Here is a 19,845-nt window from a genome sequence, read left to right as displayed (position 1 = left end):
CCTTAGGTTGGGGAGCTCATATAGACAATCTCCAAACCCAAGGTACTTGGACAAAACTCGAAGCAACGTTTCAAATCAATTTCCTAGAACTTCGAGCTATACGTTATGCGCTGCATGCGTTCAAGGACTGCCTTTCGCACAAGACTGTTCTGATCCAAACGGACAACACAGTAGCCATGTGGTACATCAACAAACAGGGAGGTACGGGCTCGTATCTCCTTTGTCAAGAAGCCGCACAAATTTGGGGATGGGCCCTGAACCACTCAATGTTCCTCCGGGCCACCTATCTTGCAGGCATTCAAAATGTAGTGGCGGATCTTCTCAGTCGTCAGTTCCAACCACACGAGTGGTCCCTGGATCCCTCAATAGCGACCAGGGTAGACGCCATAATTAACGCAATTGTGAAACGCACCACCATTCCGGTGGAGGGGGGAGCGGCTCTCAAGGATGCGCATGACCGACGCATGGACACCATTCTGAAACAAGCCTTTGAGGTAGCAGCCATGTCCCTTCGAATCGTGACTTTCTGCACCGTGGTGACGTGCTCCTGTTTATCACAGGCAAGAAATAACACCCCGGGAGAAGACATGGAATCGGCTCTCGCATTTCTCACAGACGCAGCCTCCGACCTCGTCCGTACGGCAGCCAAGGGAGTGTCCTCCTCAGTGGCAGCCAGAAGACAGCTTAGGCTACACAATTGGGCGGCTGACTCGTCCTCCAAGACTCGACTCACAAGAATGCCCTTTAAGGGTTCCCTACTGTTCGGCAGCGACCTTGAGAATTGGGCTACTAAATGGGGTGCTTCTCCGTTACCCTGTCTACCTGAAGACAGGTCAAGGAGGAACCAGCGTTCTGTTTCTAGACCATCCAGAGGTAGAAACTCGCAGCGCTTTAACCCTTACCGGTCTCGCTCTCAGGCACCTCGTTCTCAGGCCAGGAATCAGCCCTTTCGGGCTAAGCACACCAAGAAGAGAACCGGCCCGGGTTCTGGCCCCGGCCGTAACCCACAATGACAATCAGCCGACCCATCCGAGGGTAGCAGCCATAGGGGGCAGGCTAACCCTCTTCTACCGCAGGTGGGTCGAGATCACTTCGGACCAGTGGGTCCTCGCCATCATCCGGGAAGGATATTACCTGGATTTCTTTCGGCTTCCGCCGAACAAGTTTGTGGAATCTCCTTGTTCGCCACTCAAGGCAGTGGCACTAGAGGTGACCTTACAGAGGCTCCTGGCCCTAAAAGCCATAGTCCCAGTACCTGCGGAAGAGGTACCTTCTGGGCATTATTCCATTTATTTCATAGTACCCAAGAAGGAGGGCACCTTCAGGCCCGTCCTGGACCTCAAGTCAGTCAACCGACACCTACGGGTCCCCAGCTTTCGCATGGAAACTCTACGGTCTGTCAAGAATTCAGTACAGCCAGGGGAGTTTCTCACCTCCCTAGATCTGTCAGAAGCCTACCTGCATATCCCAATTCATCGGGATCATCAGCGCTATTTACGCTTCAAAGTCCTGAATCAGCACTTCCAGTTCCGGGCCTTACCCTTCGGGTTAGCCACCACGCCGCGGATCTTTACCAAGGTAACAGTTGTAGTGGCAGTGGCACTCAGGAAGGAAGGAATCCTCGTCCATCCCTACCTGGACGATTGGCTGATCAGGGCAAAGTCACTGGAAGAGAGTCACCGGGCAACCAACAGAGTTATAGCTCTTCTGGAAAGCCTAGGATGGGTAGTCAACATAAAGAAGAGTTCCCTACAGCCATCCCAGTTGCTGGAATACCTAGGGGTCCAATTTGACACCCAGGAAGAGAAGGTCAAAACTCCGGACTCATCTGCAGGTCTTGCTGAGCGCCAGCCGGCCCACAGCTCGAGATTATCTCCAAGTCCTCGGCCTCATGGCATCCACCCTGGAGGTGGTGCCATGGGCGCGGGCTCATATGAGACCATTGCAACGCGCCCTTCTATCTCAATGGAGTCCACGATCACAGGACTACCCCATACACCTGCCTCTACCAGCCAGAGTGCGGAATCAACTACGCTGGTGGTTACGGCCCGGCCACTTGAGCCGGGGTTCAAGAATGTCCTCCCCAACCTGGATTCTGCTCACCACAGATGCCAGCCTGAACGGATGGGGAGCGCACTGCGAGGAGCTCACCGCCCAAGGACGGTGGAGCAGAGAAGAGTCAAGATGGAATATCAACCGACTAGAGGCACGGGCAGTCAGGCTAGCGTGCCTGCGATTTGCCACAGACTTCGCAATAGAGCGGTCAGAGTGATGTCAGACAACGCCACCACAGTGGCGTACATCAATCGACAGGGTGGAACCAGAAGCCAACAGGTGTCCCTAGAAATAACTCCCCTGATGATTTGGGCAGAGGCCAATCTTCAGGACATCTCCGCCGTACACATCGCCGGGAAGGACAACACTGCAGCAGACTTCCTCAGCAGAGAAAGCCTAAACCCGGGAGAATGGCAGCTGTCACCCACAGTCTTTCAGATAATTGTGGATCACTGGGGGACGCCAGCCATGGACCTATTAGCAGACAGGTCCAGTGCTCAAGTTCCCAGATATTTCAGCCGCAGGCAGGATCCTCGAGCTCAGGGGATCGATGCCCTGGTACAGCCGTGGCCTCAGGGGATCCTACTATATGCATTTCCTCCATGGCCCCTGTTGGGCGCCATTGTTCACAGGATTCAGCGACACAGAGGTCTAGTTCTTTTAGTGGCCCCGGACCGGCCAAGAAGACCCTGGTACGCAGACATGAGAAGACTACTGGCAGGGAATCCTCTACCTCTGCCTCCATACCGGGACCTGCTACGGCAAGGCCCCATCCTCCACGAGGATCCAGCTCAATTCTCTCTTACGGTCTGGCCATTGAGAGGGCTAGACTGAAGAAAAGAGGATACTCAGAGCCGGTGATAGATACACTCCTCCGAGCACGCAAGTTCTCCACATCGCTAACATATATCAGGATCTGGAGAATCTTTGAAGCCTGGTGCAATTCTCACAGCACCAATTCGCATACCGCACAGATTCCTATCATTTTGGACTTCCTACAAGATGGACTTCAGAAGGGTCTCTCCCTCAGCTCCATCAAGGTACAGGTAGCAGCGCTGTCTTGCTACGGTCCCAGACGTGACGGCAAATCCATTGCCCAGCACCCAGACGTTTCACGCTTCCTGAAAGGAGTTAAACACATTCGCCCGCCACTGAAGTGGCCAGTGCCCTTGTGGAACCTTAACCTGGTATTGGAATTTCTAGCGGGATCGGCCTTCAGGCCCCTTCGAGGCCTGTCTCTCCGTTTGTTAACCTTGAAGATGTGTTCTTGCTGGCTGTGTGTTCAGCACGCCGCATCTCAGAGCTACAAGCACTATCCTGTCGTGATCCATTTCTTAGAATCACTCCAGAGGCTATCCATCTTCGTACAGTTCCTTTCTTTTTACCCAAAGTGGTCTCCCACTTTCACCTCAACCAAACCATATCCTTGCCTACCACGGAAGGTTTGAAGAAATCGGAAGAAGGTCAAATGCTACGTCATCTCGACATCGGCAGACTGCTGTCCAGATATCTGGAAATTTATTTATTTTATTTATTTTTAACTTTTATATACCGACATTCTTGCATTAAATGCAAATCATGCCGGTTTACATGTCAGAAGCAGTACGAAAGCCGGACCACCTGTTCGTCCTGCACAGCAGGAAGAAGCAAGGGGAAGCGGCCTCACGGCCGACCATCGCCCACTGGATTAAAGAAGTTATCAAGGCAGCCTACGTAGAGGCAGGAAAACCACCACCTCTACAGGTCGAGGCTCATTCTACCAGAGCACAATCAGCCTCTTGGGCAGAAGCTAAGCTGCTGTCGCCTGCAGAGATATGCAAAGCGGCGACATGGTCCTCCCTCCATACCTTCTCCAGATTCTACCGTCTGGACGTTCAGACCAGGAAGGACACAGCATTTGCGAGGGCAATCCTAAACGGTCCTCGGGCAGCCTCCCGCCCAGTCCTGGAGTAGCTTTTGTACATCCCATTTGTTTTGAGTCCATCTGCTACACGCTAGGGAATGTTAAGATTACTTACCTGGTAATCTCCTTTTCCTTAGTGTATGCAGATGGACTCAGCATCCCGCCCGGCTGCCAGTATACATGGGGATTCGCTGACTCACGGTAAGCCATGTTTTGCTTATAATAGGGCTTCCACCCTGCCGGGTGTCGACGCCTTCCGGTTGAGAACACTGGCGGTCTCCAGCTACCATCAATTGGTCAGGGTAATCCTGTTGGCTATAACAGCTTTTGCAAGGAAGATTACTGAATTGCTTCACTTCCTGTGGGGGTATATGTACCCGTGCAGACGTCAGATCCATCTCCAACTGCTAGCACGAGCACACTATACCCATTTGTTTTGAGTCCATCTGCATACACTAAGGAAAAGGAGATTACCAGGTAAGTAATCTTAACATTACTTTTTTTTTTTTAATTGTACAGTGTTGAGTCAGGCCCGGCCACTGCAATAGCAGCCTGAATGGGGCATAAAAGGGCCTATCCTGCCAGCACAGACAGCATGACTCTAAAGGCTGATGACCAAGAGCGGGGTTGGAAGCACACAAAGGTAAGGCTCCGAACAGGAAGGCAGAAGGGGCAGGCATTGCACAGCATTCACTGCACTAAAGAAGAAAACTGTCGAAAGAGGTGGCTGACGGGAGGGGCTTTATTTATTTTTTTTATTTATTTAGATTTATATTCAGCGCTTCAAAGTGGATTACATTCAGGTACTGTAGGTAATTATCTAAAAGATTTTATATTCCACAGCTTCCTAAACATGTTCAGTGCAGATTACAGAATAAAAATATACATAACACTGGGAACACAATTTTCGTTGAGTTAGATCTGACACTTGTTTTTGACTAACGTTTGACATCTGAATCCAAAAATGACCCCAGTTTTTCTCTCACGTCAACTTTTTAACATACAGGATACCCTCCATTTGTCCCAAAACTCATACAAAATGTACATACAAAGGAAATAAAAGAAAAAATTACCTGAATATACAGTTTGTTTAGAGTTATTTTATTCATACAAAGGCTATATATTGTTACTGTAAGTCAAATTGTGTACAAGTAGTAAAGTTCTGCTACCAAACATACATATTAAGGTAAAAATTTACGCTTATAGCTTTTCCGGCAGTGTTCAATCTGTGGACAATCTCGCCTGATGCTCCAACAGTGGCCAGCCATCATATGTACATCCCATCTACCCTGATACCGTGCCTCCATGACCTTCAAATCTTGGTGGAATCATTCACTTTGCTCATCACTGACTGCACCATGGTTTTTCAGGAAGTCAGCAATCTTGATGCTCATGTTGCAACGAAGCATTTTGAAGCTTTCCAAGAGTTTCTGGACAATTTTGGTGTAATTCTGTGCTCGTGTATTTCCAAGAAAGTCCTTGACAAGGTTTTTGAATGACAACCAAGCATTCTTTTGGAGTTCTGACATTGACCGGATGAAATGTTCATCTTTTAATGAGCTGCCGAATCTGTGGACCGTCAAACACACCGGCCTTTATCTTTTCAAACGACAGGCTAGGAAATGCCAAAATGAGATACTTGAAACAGTCTCCTTCAGTTGGCAAAGCTTTAACAAATTGCTTCATGAGACCCATGCTGTAGAGAAAAAACTTGACGTGATAGAAGAAAACTAACTGCAGTTTTGAAATTAGCATGCCTATTTAAGACTAAAACAGCTGAAAAATCGAACTCAACAGGAATTATGTTAAAAATTATTCCCCAGTGAAATTAAATCATATAAAGCAATTAAATAGACAGTCTTATAATAAATATGGCCCAATTAACTGGCCCATAAACCTCCAGATAAAATAGTGCCTTCACCTGTTTTTGAAAAACTGTGATATCCGTCTCATTATGCAGAGCTAAAGGCAGTGAGTTCCAAAGCACAGAAGCACCACAAGAAAAGGCACATGAGTGAGTTACTAGTAATCTATAATCTATTACTGAAGGTATATAATCTCTACGACTGTAGCTGTGAGTAAACGAGCTGCAGAGTACCGAATCAGTTGCAAGGCTGTAAAGTATTTTACAGGGAGGCCCATATACAAGCTGTTGCAATAATCCAAATGCCCATTAAATAAAGCTTAGAGCTTTGTTCTGAATTGACATCCCCATGGTGCCTGGGAAGGGGGGGCGACTCCTTTAGTGTCAAAACTCATGAAAGGCCTGTGGTATATGAGACCTCCAGTCGCTAAGCCTCTGGTACTATGGGATCCTAACATTGTATTGGCAAAACCAATGAAACCATCTTATGAGCGATTAGATTTGGCTCGCTTGAAGTTCCTCACCTAGAAATTAGTATTCCTAATAGCCATTACAATCAGCTACATGAGTCAGTGAGCTTCAGGCATTGGTTCATTACTCACCCTAAATTCAATTTTTCTACAACAGAATGGTGCTCCACGCTCCTCCCAAATTTATGCCAAAAGTAGTTTTGGCTTTTCATCTGAATCAAGCCATTGCATTGCCCATGTTCTTTCCAAGATCTCATGCACATGAAGAGAAGAAAGCTCTTCATTTGGTGTACTGCAAAAGGGCCTTAACTTATTATCTGGGGAGAAGTCAACCTCATTGTCAGGTTTCTCAATTTTTCATTTCTTATGATTTTAACGGACTAGAAATAGCAGTTGCCAAGTGCACGTTGGCTAACTGGCTGTTGGACTGTACTATACTTGCTCTGGTTGGCCTCTAGATCAATTCTGTCAAGGCTTATCAAATAAAAGCAATGGTTACCTCAGTGGCTCATCTGCAAACTGTCTATTAGGCATTTGCAAAGCTCAACTTGGCTTTCAGTTCACACCTTCAAGTCCCGTCACTGTCTGGACAGTAACTTTGGGCAAGTAGTTTTGTGCAGCCTCCCAGTGGTGCACTCTCCACGGGAGGGGGATGGATTGCTTTTTCACTAAGTGCTCTTCCGTGCAACACTCGGCTTGGATCTCCCTATGTGGTATGGATAGTTTAGCCCTGCTTATAGATGGAGAAAACATGTTTGCTTACTGTAAATGGGGTTGTCTATAGGCAGCAGGATAAATTAGCCATGCTTAATGCCTGCCTGTCTGCCTCACTGGAGAGTCGACTACCTAGTTAAAGCTAAGCTCTGCAATCAAATGAAGGGCTCACAAGGTAGTGTGCGCGGGAACTTCCATGCATGCTCATTTAAGCAAAAGCCCTCTGAGTTAGGAGAGTGAGTTCCATTCGGCGCTGTTAGATGATATCACCCATGTATTATGGCTAATTGATCCTGCAGTATCATTGTGCTTTGCTGCAGTGTTCTTCAAGCTCTCAGCATGTATGGTTGAAAGTATTTTGTCCCTCCCGATGCGGCACTACGTGCAAAACTTGTACATGTCGGGGGACATAGCTATATGACTCTTTCTACTCTCAGAACGTCGAGTTCAGAATGATAAGCTTGATGAAATAAATATACTTTAATATGCTGAATTCTCTTGGATGCATTTCTTCAGATGTTTTCCCCATCAGGGACTTTAAATATTTGCCATTTCTCTCTTCCTAGACTTGTTCATTATTTAAGAGTTTTGGTTTTCCTCCACCTTTATCTTTTGGAGCAAACATTTGCTAAAAAATGCAGAGTAATGCATTAAGGATGCAAAAACCCAAGGGAAAGGTATAGTATTGGAAGTGAAATTCTTCTAAGTACAAAGGAAGAGTGAGATCTGAGGGTAATTGTATCTTGTGATCTTAAGATAGCCAAAAAAATAAAGCGACTGTAAAAGCTAGAAATATGCTTGGCTGCATAGGGAGAAGAATGGTCAGCAGAAAAAAGGAGGTGATATTACCTCCATATAGGTCCCTGTTGAGACTTTACTTGGAATACTGTATACAATTCTGGAGATTGCACCATCAAAAGGATATACAGAGGATGGAGTCGGTCCAGAGGGTGGCTACTAAAATGATCAGTTGTCTTCGTTCTAAAGCATATGGGGATAGAGTTAAAGGTCTAAAACATGTACACACTAGAGGAAAGGTGAGATAGGGGAGATATGATAGAGACATTCAAATATCACAGTGCTTTCCCTGCACAGGAGATGAGCCTTTTTCAATGGAAAAGAGGCTCTAGAATTAGAGGACATGAGATGAGGTTGAAAGGGGGTAGACTCAGGAGTAATCTTAGGAAATATTTCTTTTCAGAGAGGGTGGTGGATGTGTGGAACTGTCTCCCAGTTGAACTGGTGGAAACAAACAGTATCTGAATTTAAGAAAGCATGGAATAAATACAGGTAATCTCTAAGGAAGTGAGGAGAATTATGCTAAATTAATTGTATGAATGGGCAGACTGGATAGGCCACATGGTCTTTTTCTGTCATCATGTTTCTAATTTACAAATAGCAACACCTCTATGGGTGTGATTCAGTGTGCAGTGGTCTGATCTCTAATGACGATTGTTGAAAAGACTGGCATATAGAAGGAGAAGAGTGGGGACTACTTGCGGAAGGGCCTATGGCACCTCTGCGCAATGCTCTCTAGTCTTAAATGGTAGTAATTAGGCTGGGAAATATCTAAGGAAATGTTGCCATTATTAAAGATTCCGTAAAGCAAAATTGACAAACTGCTAACCATGTGCACACAGAATAGACAGGTAGACATCATAACTTCCAACTCGATGAAGAATGATCCAGTGACAGTTCTTGGTAGAATGAGACATTTTTATTGGGAATATATTTAGTTTTTAATCTGCTGAGATCTTGGTGCTATCTTTATGTTCTTCTGTGTGAGTTTGAGGAAGACCGGGTTTGAAAACTTTATTCAAACTCAAAGCAAATGAGGCCAAAAAAATTGGTTTATGGTATATTTTTACTTTTTTTTTAAATCTGTTTTGGAATATTTAATCACTATCACATGGGCAAGATATGTGGTCAATAATATAAACTGTAGTGCTCAGTGACTTTTGAGTAATTCATAACTTTCAGTTGATATAAAAGCAGTTGTGAATTATCAAAGTACATTGGAATATAGCATAAATTGAAATAAGTTCATTGTACCAAGTGATCCAGTGTAACAGGATTCCACTATATTGTACAATTGGTTTCAAATATTTTGTTTTTTATATCAATATTGCACCTATTTTGTAAATAACTACAGTAGTTTTAGAAGATGTTTGCACGATTTTTTCTGTATCATGATTTATATGAGAAAATATTTACCATATTTTCTGCTCCATAAGACACACTTTTTTCCCCCAAAAGTGGGGGGAAAATGTCTGTGCGTCTTATGGAGCGAATATTAAAAACCAAACAAACAAAAAAAAACACAACTAACTACAACCAATGGTTTTTTTTTTGTCCTCATTCCCCATCCCAACCCTTTAAATTTAATTAACTACGACCCCCCTCCCCACCCCCACCCCAAGACTTGCCAAAAGTCCCTGGTGGTCCAGCAGAGATCCGGAGCGATCTCCTGCACTCGGGCCGTCGGCTGCCAGTATTCAAAATGGTGCCGATAGCCTTTGCCCTTACTATGTCACAGGGGCTACCAGTGCCATTGGTCGGCCCCTGTCACATGGTAGGAGCAGTGGTCTGCCCCTGTCACATGGTAGGAGCACAAGATGGTGCTGGCCGTCCATTGCTCCTACCATGTGACAGGGATCGACCAATGGCACCGGTAGCCCCTGTGACATAGTAAGGGCAAAGGCTATCGGTGCCATTTTGAATACTGGCAGCTGACGGCCCAAGTGCAGGAGATCGCTCCGGATCTCTGCTGGACCACCAGGGACTTTTGGCAAGTCTTGGGGGGGGGGGGCATCAGGAGGTGGGGGGTTTGTACTTAATTAAATTTAAAGGGTTGGGATGGGGAATGGGGGCACAAAAAAACATTTTATGCCCTACCCTAATTTGCTCCATAAGACACACAGACGCTTGGGAAAAGAGCCGGTTTAGCACACCATTATTATTATTTTTTTTTTTTAATTTTCCCGCTCTGAATCCTAGGTGCGTCTTATGGAGCAAAAAATACGGTAATTAACCTTTCAGAAGTTGAACACACTTTAAAAAAAAAAAAAAATTGTATAGACCTCAATGAAATTAAAGTGACAGTTAAATTGCTTGTTAGGCTCTAGTGTTTTAGTAGTATTTCAGGAAAGAAAAAAATAGCAACTTGTAAATAATTTTGTCCATACATTTTCTCCTTTTAAAGTATAATATTGCTTTCTTAAGATAGTTGACTATATCTTTTATTATCTTGTTTTTCTTTCTATATATTAGTGTGGTGGTTTTTTGTTGGACTCTCCCCCTCCACCCCACAGGATGATATGAGACTTGAAAGAAGACGATGCATACAGGTAACTGTTTTTGGAGTAGTTGTTAATGTAATGTGATCTTGAACAAATTTATGTAAGTCAGTATTACCATTTGCTTTAAACTTGTACAAGAAAATAATTTGTGAAGAGGCTTTGTTAGTCTCAGATTCTGTTGCCTGTGACTAGTTCCTTGTATAGTACAGTAGGTAATGATAGTTATGATACTTGTATGGAAATTTAAATACATTTATTGATCGTTTAACCCTACGGCTAAATGTGATATACAGTAATTGAACACAAATAGCATCACAATATAACATAAAAACATAATATATAATATCAAATTAATATACTGTTCCTCTGCAAAGCTATTTGAATGCAGATCAACTGGGGAAAAAAGGAAGGAGAGAGGGAATAGAGCAAGAAGTATATATTAGTTAATCTGTTCAGATTTTCAGTAGTGATTGGAGAATAGATGGGAATTTTTACAATACCTTACAGGTTATAGCACCACAGTATTGTGTGGTTGATACATGTGAAAAATTATAGGATGTTACAACTTTTCACTTATTTGATGGTGAAAAAAATTCTAAATATTTTCACATTGTCAAACTGTAAAGAAAAATGTGCATTCCTTGCTGCTTTCTAATCTTTTTTTTTTTTTTTTTTTTTTTTTATTAAAATCCTACTGTGGAAATATCTGTTGCATCAGTACATTGGAGCAATCTTGGTGGAGCAAAAGGGAGTGTTGAGTCAGTCTGGGAATCTCATTGGCCGAATAACCTGATGCTTTGGAGTTAAAATAAATGCTATCTGCTCAATTTAATTTTCCCCGTCACCTAGCTAAATGAGTCCAGATTTGTGGGTTTGTCATCCTAGAGATAGAAGTTGACAACTTTTTAGTGACATTATCACTTCTATAAGGAGTGATGCAGCACAGGCACTTGCCAGTATTTTCTGTCTTCAACAGATGGTGGCATGTGCTGTATTGGTGCAGAAAGATTCTTGGCTAAAGGCTGACTTTGGATTTTTATTCCCTGGGGAGCATTCCTAGGTTCGCTGCCAGGTCCTGTGGCTCTTCTGATGCTAAATTAATAATTTGATAATTGTTCCCTAGGTTCTTGCTTCTGGGACTTTCTCTCCCCCCCCCCCCCCAATTGGTCCTCTGGTTGAGCAGGACATGGTAAGTGGCACCCAGGATTCTTTTGGGTCTTAATTGAGTCAAGAAGTGCAGGTCGGCTCTGGAGAGGACCTCTCCAGTGAGTGTGCCATCCAGTCCCCAAGGAGAAGATCTTCCTGAGACTCTCCTCTCTTTTCTCTCTTCCCCCTCTGGCCTATTCCCCCTCTTCCATCCCTGTCCCTTTGCCAAGCCTCTAGCTGGAAAAGTCAGTGGAGATGGACAGTAGGGTTAAAGTTTTTATATTTTAAAAGATTTTACTGTCTACTGCAGCTGAGCCACCCCATACCCTTTTTCTTTGTATTCTGTTTAATTTAAGGCCCAAGTAGTCCTAGGATTGTCAATACTTTTTTTAATGATTTTTATCTGCTGTGAGTCCTCCTTTTCCATTTTACTTATAAAATATAGTCTCACCACAATATTATCTCTCAGCCAGAAAGTGAGCATGCTGCTAAATGTGATCTTGTTGTGACACCTTAGAAAAGGTCAAATTTTCTATCATATATTGTAGAGAATCCAAAACTTGAAATTGTGCCTGCTCAGAAATACTCTATAATAAATTGATGCACTTAGGTTTTGCAGACAGTTGGCAATAAAAAGTTAACAGAAGGAGAAAAATAATAGTTAAAGAAAGTTTAATGAAAATGAGAGAAAAAGGAAAATTGGCATAAAGGCAAGAAGAAACATAATTGGAGAATTATTTCAATTAAGGGATGCAGGCTATATGAATTACAGAGAACACTAGACCTTGTGGTTCCAGGTAATAACCCAAACATAGTTTAAAAAAAAATATATAAAACCTGTTTATCACAAACACAGATGTCAACGTTTTTGAAATGGACATATTTAAAATAAAGAAATGTTTGCATAGTGGATATAAATTGTCTTGCCAAGTTTACATGAGGTAGTCTAAAAGAATTTTCTGTGTTTGATCATCTATATCATAGATAAGGCCACTTTGTGGATAAAGTCTTTCACTGTAAGACTTTTGAGTTTGTACTTTTTTATTTGAAGAAATTTTGGAAGGGAAAAAGCATTTGTTCATCTCTATTTCTCAAACGACAAGCAGGATGGCAGTTCTCACAAGTGGGTATACATCAGATGGAACCAGATACAGAACTTTTATCTCAAACTTTCTAGAACTTGAGCGTGTCCTACTGGGCATGTGCAGCATATCATAATGCTATGCATCCATCATGGGGGAGGGGGGGTACCTTTAGTCTCATCTTTTTTTGTGTAGCCCACTGGTCATGTATCTTTGCTGTCCTGTTTATTTATTTATTGGTTTTTGTATACCTTCGGTGTAGCCATTACAACGGTTAACAAAGCATGAAAAAAGCAGTTTCTAACACAGAAGTACTATGCATGGTAAAAGTTGACTTAGATAATAACCACTGCTATTACTAGCAACGGTAACATGGAATAGACTTAGTTTTTTGGGTACTTGCCAGGTTCTTATGGCCTGGATTGGCCACTGTTGGAAACAGAATGCTGGGCTTGATGGACCCTTGGTCTGACCCAGTATGGCATTTTCTTATGTTCTTAAGGGTGGTTCTGTATGAGCTGAAGGCTTTCAGAGATCAGTTGATCAATAAAGTGATCTTTGTCCAGATGGACAATCAAATAACAATATTTTACATCAACAATCAGAGAGGAATGAGATTATACTTCCTGTCAGGCGACTGTCCTGTCCCTGTGGATGGTTCTCAGAGCCAAGTATCTGGCAGGTGAGGAGACTATTCTTTCAGACAGATTGCTTGGTCCTGGAACCGCACGAATGGTCCCTGGATGGGGGGAGGGTGGTGGGCAAACCAGATATTTCATGAGTGGGGCACACCCATGGTAGATTTGTTTTTAATCCGATAGACAGGAAGGTCCCACTCTTGTTCCAGGAAAGGGACTCAAGGGAATCTAGTTTCGGACACCTTTGCCCTTAGTTGGGGTCAGGGCCTGCTGTATGCATATCTTCCATTTCTGCTTGTTGCAAAGACTTTTTGTTGAAGCTCAGAAGAAACTGGGAGACTAATACTCTCATAGCATCATTTTAGCCAAGAGAGATTTGGTTTCCATTCCTGCAGAAGATGACAATCTGGAATCCAATCAGGCTGGGGAATTTCCCAAACCTCATCTTTTAAGTTCTGGGGCTGTTGTGCCATCCCAACTTTGGGTATCTGGCTTTCTTAGCCTAGACATTGAGAGGGTAGTCTTGCAGCCTTTACACATTTCAGAGGATGTGTCTCATGTTCTGTCTCAAGAAAGGACACCACAAGGAAGTCCTAATTACTAAAGTAGAGGAGGTTTGTCTTTTACTGTGAGAGAAGAATGCTCTAGATTCTTTTGCTTATACTAAACAAAAACTGCTTGATTATCTTCTGCATCTTACAGAGTCAGGCTTCAGGACCATCAGAGTTCATCTCAGTGCAATTGGTACCTCTTGCCAACATGTAGAAGGTAGACCCTACTCTTACAGCCTTTCGTTGTCTGATTCATGTGGGGCTTGCTTCACTTGAAATATCTCAAGGTTCCTGTTGTATTTTAGGACTTCAGTGTGTTACTGACTCAGCTGATGAAAGCTCCCTTTGAGCATATGCACGCCTGTAAGCTGAAGTATCCGACTTGGAAGGTTATGTGTTGGTAATTTTGTACTGGTTTCTGCTTTTTATTAATTTTTTTTATTTTCCTTTTGCCTCATTTTAATCTGTTTTATTGTTTTTGTCTTTATTTGTTGTGATGTAAGATGTTTTAAAATAGTTTTTTCATATTTATTTTCTACTTTCTATGAATATTTATATTTGTATGCCACTTAGAGCCTGTGCATCCAGCAACTAATGAATGCAAAAAAATGTTTTTGGTGGTGACTGGCGTGCAGAATCTGAACTCCAGGTTCTAGTGACTTATCCAACTTATACCAAATGTTTTCATGATAGTATGCTTCTATGCTCACAGCTTAAGGCATTGTCGATTCCAGGCTGGACAAACTGAGCATCACTTTCGCCCCCCAAAGGGGGACCTAACTGCAGAGGGAAGTCCAATCATCTTCTCACTAAGACTTCTTAATAAGAAGGATCTCTTGCAGCACTGTACAACAGGAAAATGGAGAGCTTTGTTTGATTTCTCTGAGCTCACTCAAACTCCAGGCGCCTTTCTCATCGATTGGTCACAACGTCTGTTTCCACTTATCTCTCAATCACTCCTCAGATGCAAAGACCGGGCGATTCTGCCATATCGCAGATAGGCATAAAACCAAGCGCATCTGTTCCTCATCGCACCAACATAACCAAGATGTCCATGGTACGGTTCCTTATGACTGCTTTCGATCTGCAACCCAATTCTCCTGGACACACCTCCTAGTTTCTTAACTAGACCGAGTGAACATCCTCTCCACGCCTCCCTACATCTTAGGACATGGACATTGCCGAGCTCGCTTATCTATGTTTTTTCTCCTATCCTCGAGATAACTCGCCATCATGTTCAAGTACCAGTAAGATTGTCCCGCTGCGCTTCCGAGTGTTCATCAACAGGTATAGCCCCTTAACTGGCTCACCTGGCGGTCTTTTGTTCTACCTCCATCTCGCTGCAGCAAAAGCAATGCAACTCCTCATTTGTTTTATTTATTTATTTGCTTTTATATACCGACATTCGATCGAGATATCAGATCGGTTTACATATAACTGAACACATAAGGCAAGATTTGCTTATTTTACATTGTGACATTGTAACTAGTATAATAGATGAAGATACACATTGTAAAAAGTATAATAGAAAAAGATACACATTTTCTCACAGGACAAGCTGGATGGTAGTCCTCACATATGGGTGACATCATCAGGATGGAGCCCAATCACGGATAACTTCTGTCAAAGTTTCCAGAACTTTGACTGGCCCCTACTGGGCATGCCCAGCATGGCACTAGCCCTGCAGCCAGCAGGGATCCCCCTTCAGTCTTCTTTTTTCCTTGCAGCAGTAGCTTCGCAGTTTAGGAGCTCTAAAGTGATTCCTGACAGGAATTTTCCTCACAGAATTTTTAAAGTTAAATTGCCCCACAGGGTCCCTCTAACATTTCTTCGACCGCGGTACTCCGGTAAATTATTTTCCGTCGATTACCGTCGAGTTTGGCCCTTGCGGCCTACTGGCCCCGTGGCTCGATTTTTTTTCAATGGCTATGGCGTCTGGGTTCCGTCAGTGCCCGGAGTGAACTTGCACCATGTCTATCACAGACCCCCATGGAGTCTGTGTAATGTGTTTAGGCCGTGAGCACGATGTCCTGACTTGCACCAAATGTGCCCTCATGACACCAAAAGGTCGCAAAGCCGGAATGGAGAAGATGGAACTCCTCTTCTGTGCTCAGACCCCGACTCCGTCCATTTCATCGACGTCATTGGAACCGGCCCCGTCGACTTCGAGCCAGCATCGACCACCGACCGGTGACCGACCACCATCTACGTCTTCACAGCCATCGACACTCGCTACTCCCCCTCAGGATTGAGGGGATTGCAGGGAGAGACATCGTCAGTGACATCACAAGACTCGGACTGTCGAGGGAGCAAAGGCATCGACCTCGCCACCGTCCGAGCTACCGTCGAAGAAGCCCCGTCCAGGAAAGGCACCGACCATTCCTGCGACCGGGTCATCGAGGCCACCCTCACCCAATCGGGGTTTGGGAGCCACGATTCCGCCTGTAAAGGTGGTCACTCTGGCTGTGCCTCTGCCTCCCTCTTCTTTTCCGGAGCCAGGGCTGCTTGCTCCAGGTCTCCGAGAAGAACTGGACCGGCTGGTTCAGGAGGCCATCCATAAGGTGATGCAACGTCTCCAGGTTCCTCCGGCACCGATTGTGGAACCTGTCATCGACCCGATTCCGGCAGCGCTGGCACCGCTGCTGTCCAGGATGGAGGCGCTGATGGCTGCCCTTCCACCGATGGATCCCGGGTCTCCGATGGTTCCGATGCCCTCCTCGAGGACAGCTTCATCGGGAGGAGAAACACCGTTCCACATTCCTCCATCGGGAGTTTTACCTCAGCCATCGATGCCAATACGTCCCTCGCCACTGATTCATCCATCGGTGCCAATACGTCCATCGGCGCCATCGATGCCTGCACCGATGCCTTCCATGCCATCATCTGTACCTCTGGCGATTCCTTCGATTTTTTTTCGGCCCTCGCCCGGGGCCTTCAGGTATCCAACCCCCTTCTAGTCCTACAGGACAGTCTGCTGATCCTTACGATACTTGGGGTGATGCTACTTCAACAGACACCGATGACTTACCTTCACCACCTTCTCCTACTGAAAGTAGAAAGTGTTCTCCTCCAGAGGACCTCTCATTCATAAATTTTGTGAAGGAAATGTCTGAGTTGGTTCCTTTTCAACTTCAGACAGAACAGGATGACAGGCACCAAATGATGGAGTTACTCCAGTTTCTGGATGCCCCCAAGGTAATCACCTCCATTCCCATTCATCACGTACTTCTTGATCTTCTCAAAAAGAACTGGGAAAATCCTGGGTCAATTGCTCCAGTTCACAGGAAGGCTGACACTACTTACTTAGTTCAGTCAGCCCCAGGTTTTCAAAAATCTCAGCTTGACCACCACTCAGTTGTGGTAGAGTCAGCTCAGAAAAAGGTGAAAAGGTCAAAACCTCACTCATCCACCCCACCTGTTAAGGAACAAAAGTTTCTAGACAACATTGGTCGACGAGTGTTCCAAGGAGCCCGGCTCATCTCCAGAATTGCTGCCTACCAGCTTTATAATGACCCAATATAATAGGGTCATCTTTAAACAGATACAGGATCTATCTGAGTCCCTGCCTGAACAATTCCAAGACCAGCTAAACCCTTGTTAACAAAGGTTTTGAGGCAGGAAAACATGAGATTCGAACATCTTTTGACATATTCGACACCTCTACCAGAGTGTCTGCAGCTGCCATTTCAGCAAGACGGTGGGCCTGGCTTAAATCTTCTGACCCTCGCCCAGATGCGCAAGACCAGTTGTCCAACCTGCTGTGTGTGGGAGATAATCTGTTCGGTGAACAGATTCAACGAATGGTGGCTGAATTAAAAGACCATCATGAGACCCTTAAACAGCTCTGTTCGATGCCTTCAGACTTCTCTTCAAGACAGCCCTTCAGGAAGGACTCTAAAAAGTCTTTCTACCGTCCAAGGAAGGCCTACCCACCACCAGCAAGGTCCCGTACTACGAGACCTTATCAGAAACCTCAACCTCGCCAAGTCTGAAAGCAAAAACCACAAGCAGCTCCCCAGCCAGGACTGCTTCAGGTTTTTGACTTCCGCTTGGAGAGCAGCAGCCAGATTCCTCTTCCAAACATACCAGTAGGAGGTCGATTGTGCCACTTTCTCAACATGTGGCAGTCAATCACAACCAACCAATGGGTATTGGCAATCATTGCTCAGGGTTACCATCTGAACTTTCTCGCCCTGCCACCGGACTCCCCACCTCTCCAGAAGTGGAGAACGTCCGACCACTCCATTCTTCTGGAACAAGAGGTCTCCCTCCTTCTCCAGTCAAGAGCAATAGAACCCGTTCCGTACTCGCAGCAAGGCCTAGGGTTCTATTCCCGGTACTTTCTGATTCCCAAAATATCAGGGGGTGTTCGTCCAATCCTGGACTTACGTGCTCTCAACAAGTACCTCCAGTGGGAAAAGTTCAAGATGGTTACCTTGGGATCGCTTCTACCTCTTCTACAAAGAGAAGACTGGCTCTGCTCTCTGGACCTCCAAGATGCATACACATACATTGCGATAACTCCAACTCATTGCAAATATCTGAGGTTTTTAGTAGGTCTCTGGACCTCCAAGATGCATACACACACATTGCGATAACTCCAACTCATCGCAAATACCTGAGGTTTTTAGTAGGCCCCAAGCACTATCAATACCGAGTGCTTCCATTCGGCCTGGCATCTGCACCACAAGTCTTTGCCAAATGTCTCGTAGTTGTCGCAGCTTTTCTCAGAAAAGAAGGTGTTCACATCTGTCCCTATTTGGACGACTGGTAATCAGGGCCCCAACCCAGCAAGCGGCTTGGTCGTCCCTCGATTTGACTCTACACACTCTCATTTCACTAGGATTTCTCATCAATTACGGGAAATCCTATTTAGTCCCATCTCAAACTTTGTCGTTCATTGGGGTAGACTTGGACACCCTGCAGGCAAAAGCTTTTCTACCTCACCAACGAGCGTTAACTCTTGTGTCTCTCGCTCACCAGTTACAGTCTCAAAATACTGCGACTGCATGCCAATTTCTCGTCCTCCTAGGTCACATGGCGTCCTCAGTCCATGTCACACCGATGGCCCGCTTGGCCATGAGACTCATGCATTGGACTCTGAAGTCACAATGGATTCAAGCTGTTCAGCCTCTGTCGGCCATTGTCCACGTCACTGACTCACTCCGTCTGTCTCTCGCTTGGTGGAAGAATCAGAGCAATCTCCTCCAGGGATTGCCCTTTCACGTGCCAGATACTCAAGTCATTCTCACCACTGACGCTTCCAACCTCGGGTGGGGAACTCATGTGAACGATCTGTAGACGCAAGGATTTTGGTCTCCAGAGGAAGCCAAACACCACATAAATTTCCTGGAGCTTCGAGCAATGCGATATGCTCTCAGAGCTTTTCAGGATTGCCTTTCCAATTAAGTCATCCTGATTCAGACGGACAACCAGGTGGCCATGTGGTACATCAACAAGCAGGGAGGCACAGGCTCTTTCCTTCTGTGTCAGGAAGCTGCACAGATTTGGGCGGAAGCTCTCTCCCTCTCGATGTACCTCAGGGCCACCTACTTGCCGGGAGTGGACAGTGTTCTAGTGGACAAGCTGAGTCATGTCTTCCAACCGCACGAGTGGTCTCTCAACCCCTCGGTAGAAAACTCCATCTTCTGACAATGGGGTCATCCCCAGACAGACCTCTTTGCGTCCCCTCAGAACCACAAAGTAGACCATTACTGCTCCCTCATTCACAGCAAAGGCTCTCAGCCCAGAGATGCATTCTCCCTCTCATGGGCAACCGGTCTGCTTTATGCATTCCCTCCACTTCCTCTTCTCTCGAAGACTCTCATGAAGTTACGTCAGGACAAGGGAACCATGATCCTGATAGCACCTCACTGGCCACGCCAAGTGTGGTTTCCAGTACTACAGGATCTCTCCATCCTCAGGCACATTCCCTTGGGACAGGACCCGCTTCTGATCACTCAAAACAACGGGAGCCTACACCATCCCAATCTTCAGGCCTTGTCCCTGACGGCATGGATGTTGAAAGGTTAATCCTTCAACCACTTAACCTTTCAGACCCAGTTTCCCGTGTCTTGATTGCTTCTCGGAAGCCTTCCACGAGAAAATCTTAGTCCTATAAAT

General features: G+C 45.1%; 1 protein-coding gene across 2 annotated transcripts in view; it reads left to right on the top strand.

The window, feature by feature from the left end:
* DYRK1A (dual specificity tyrosine phosphorylation regulated kinase 1A) overlaps nt 1–19,845 on the top strand; it is a 696,908-nt gene that overhangs the window by 108,036 nt on the left and 569,027 nt on the right. For both annotated transcript variants that reach the window (XM_029603453.1, XM_029603452.1), the window contains exon 2: nt 10,277–10,353. In XM_029603453.1, the coding sequence (XP_029459313.1) occupies nt 10,344–10,353 (10 nt within the window). In that variant the 5' untranslated portion in view covers nt 10,277–10,343. The remainder of the gene's footprint in view (nt 1–10,276; nt 10,354–19,845) is intronic.

The sequence above is a fragment of the Rhinatrema bivittatum genome, chromosome 5 (genome assembly GCF_901001135.1).
Source record: "Rhinatrema bivittatum chromosome 5, aRhiBiv1.1, whole genome shotgun sequence".
NCBI classification, from domain to species: domain Eukaryota; kingdom Metazoa; phylum Chordata; class Amphibia; order Gymnophiona; family Rhinatrematidae; genus Rhinatrema; species Rhinatrema bivittatum.
The sequence above is the reverse complement of the archived record's forward strand: the minus strand, read 5'-3'. Positions and strand labels throughout refer to the sequence as shown.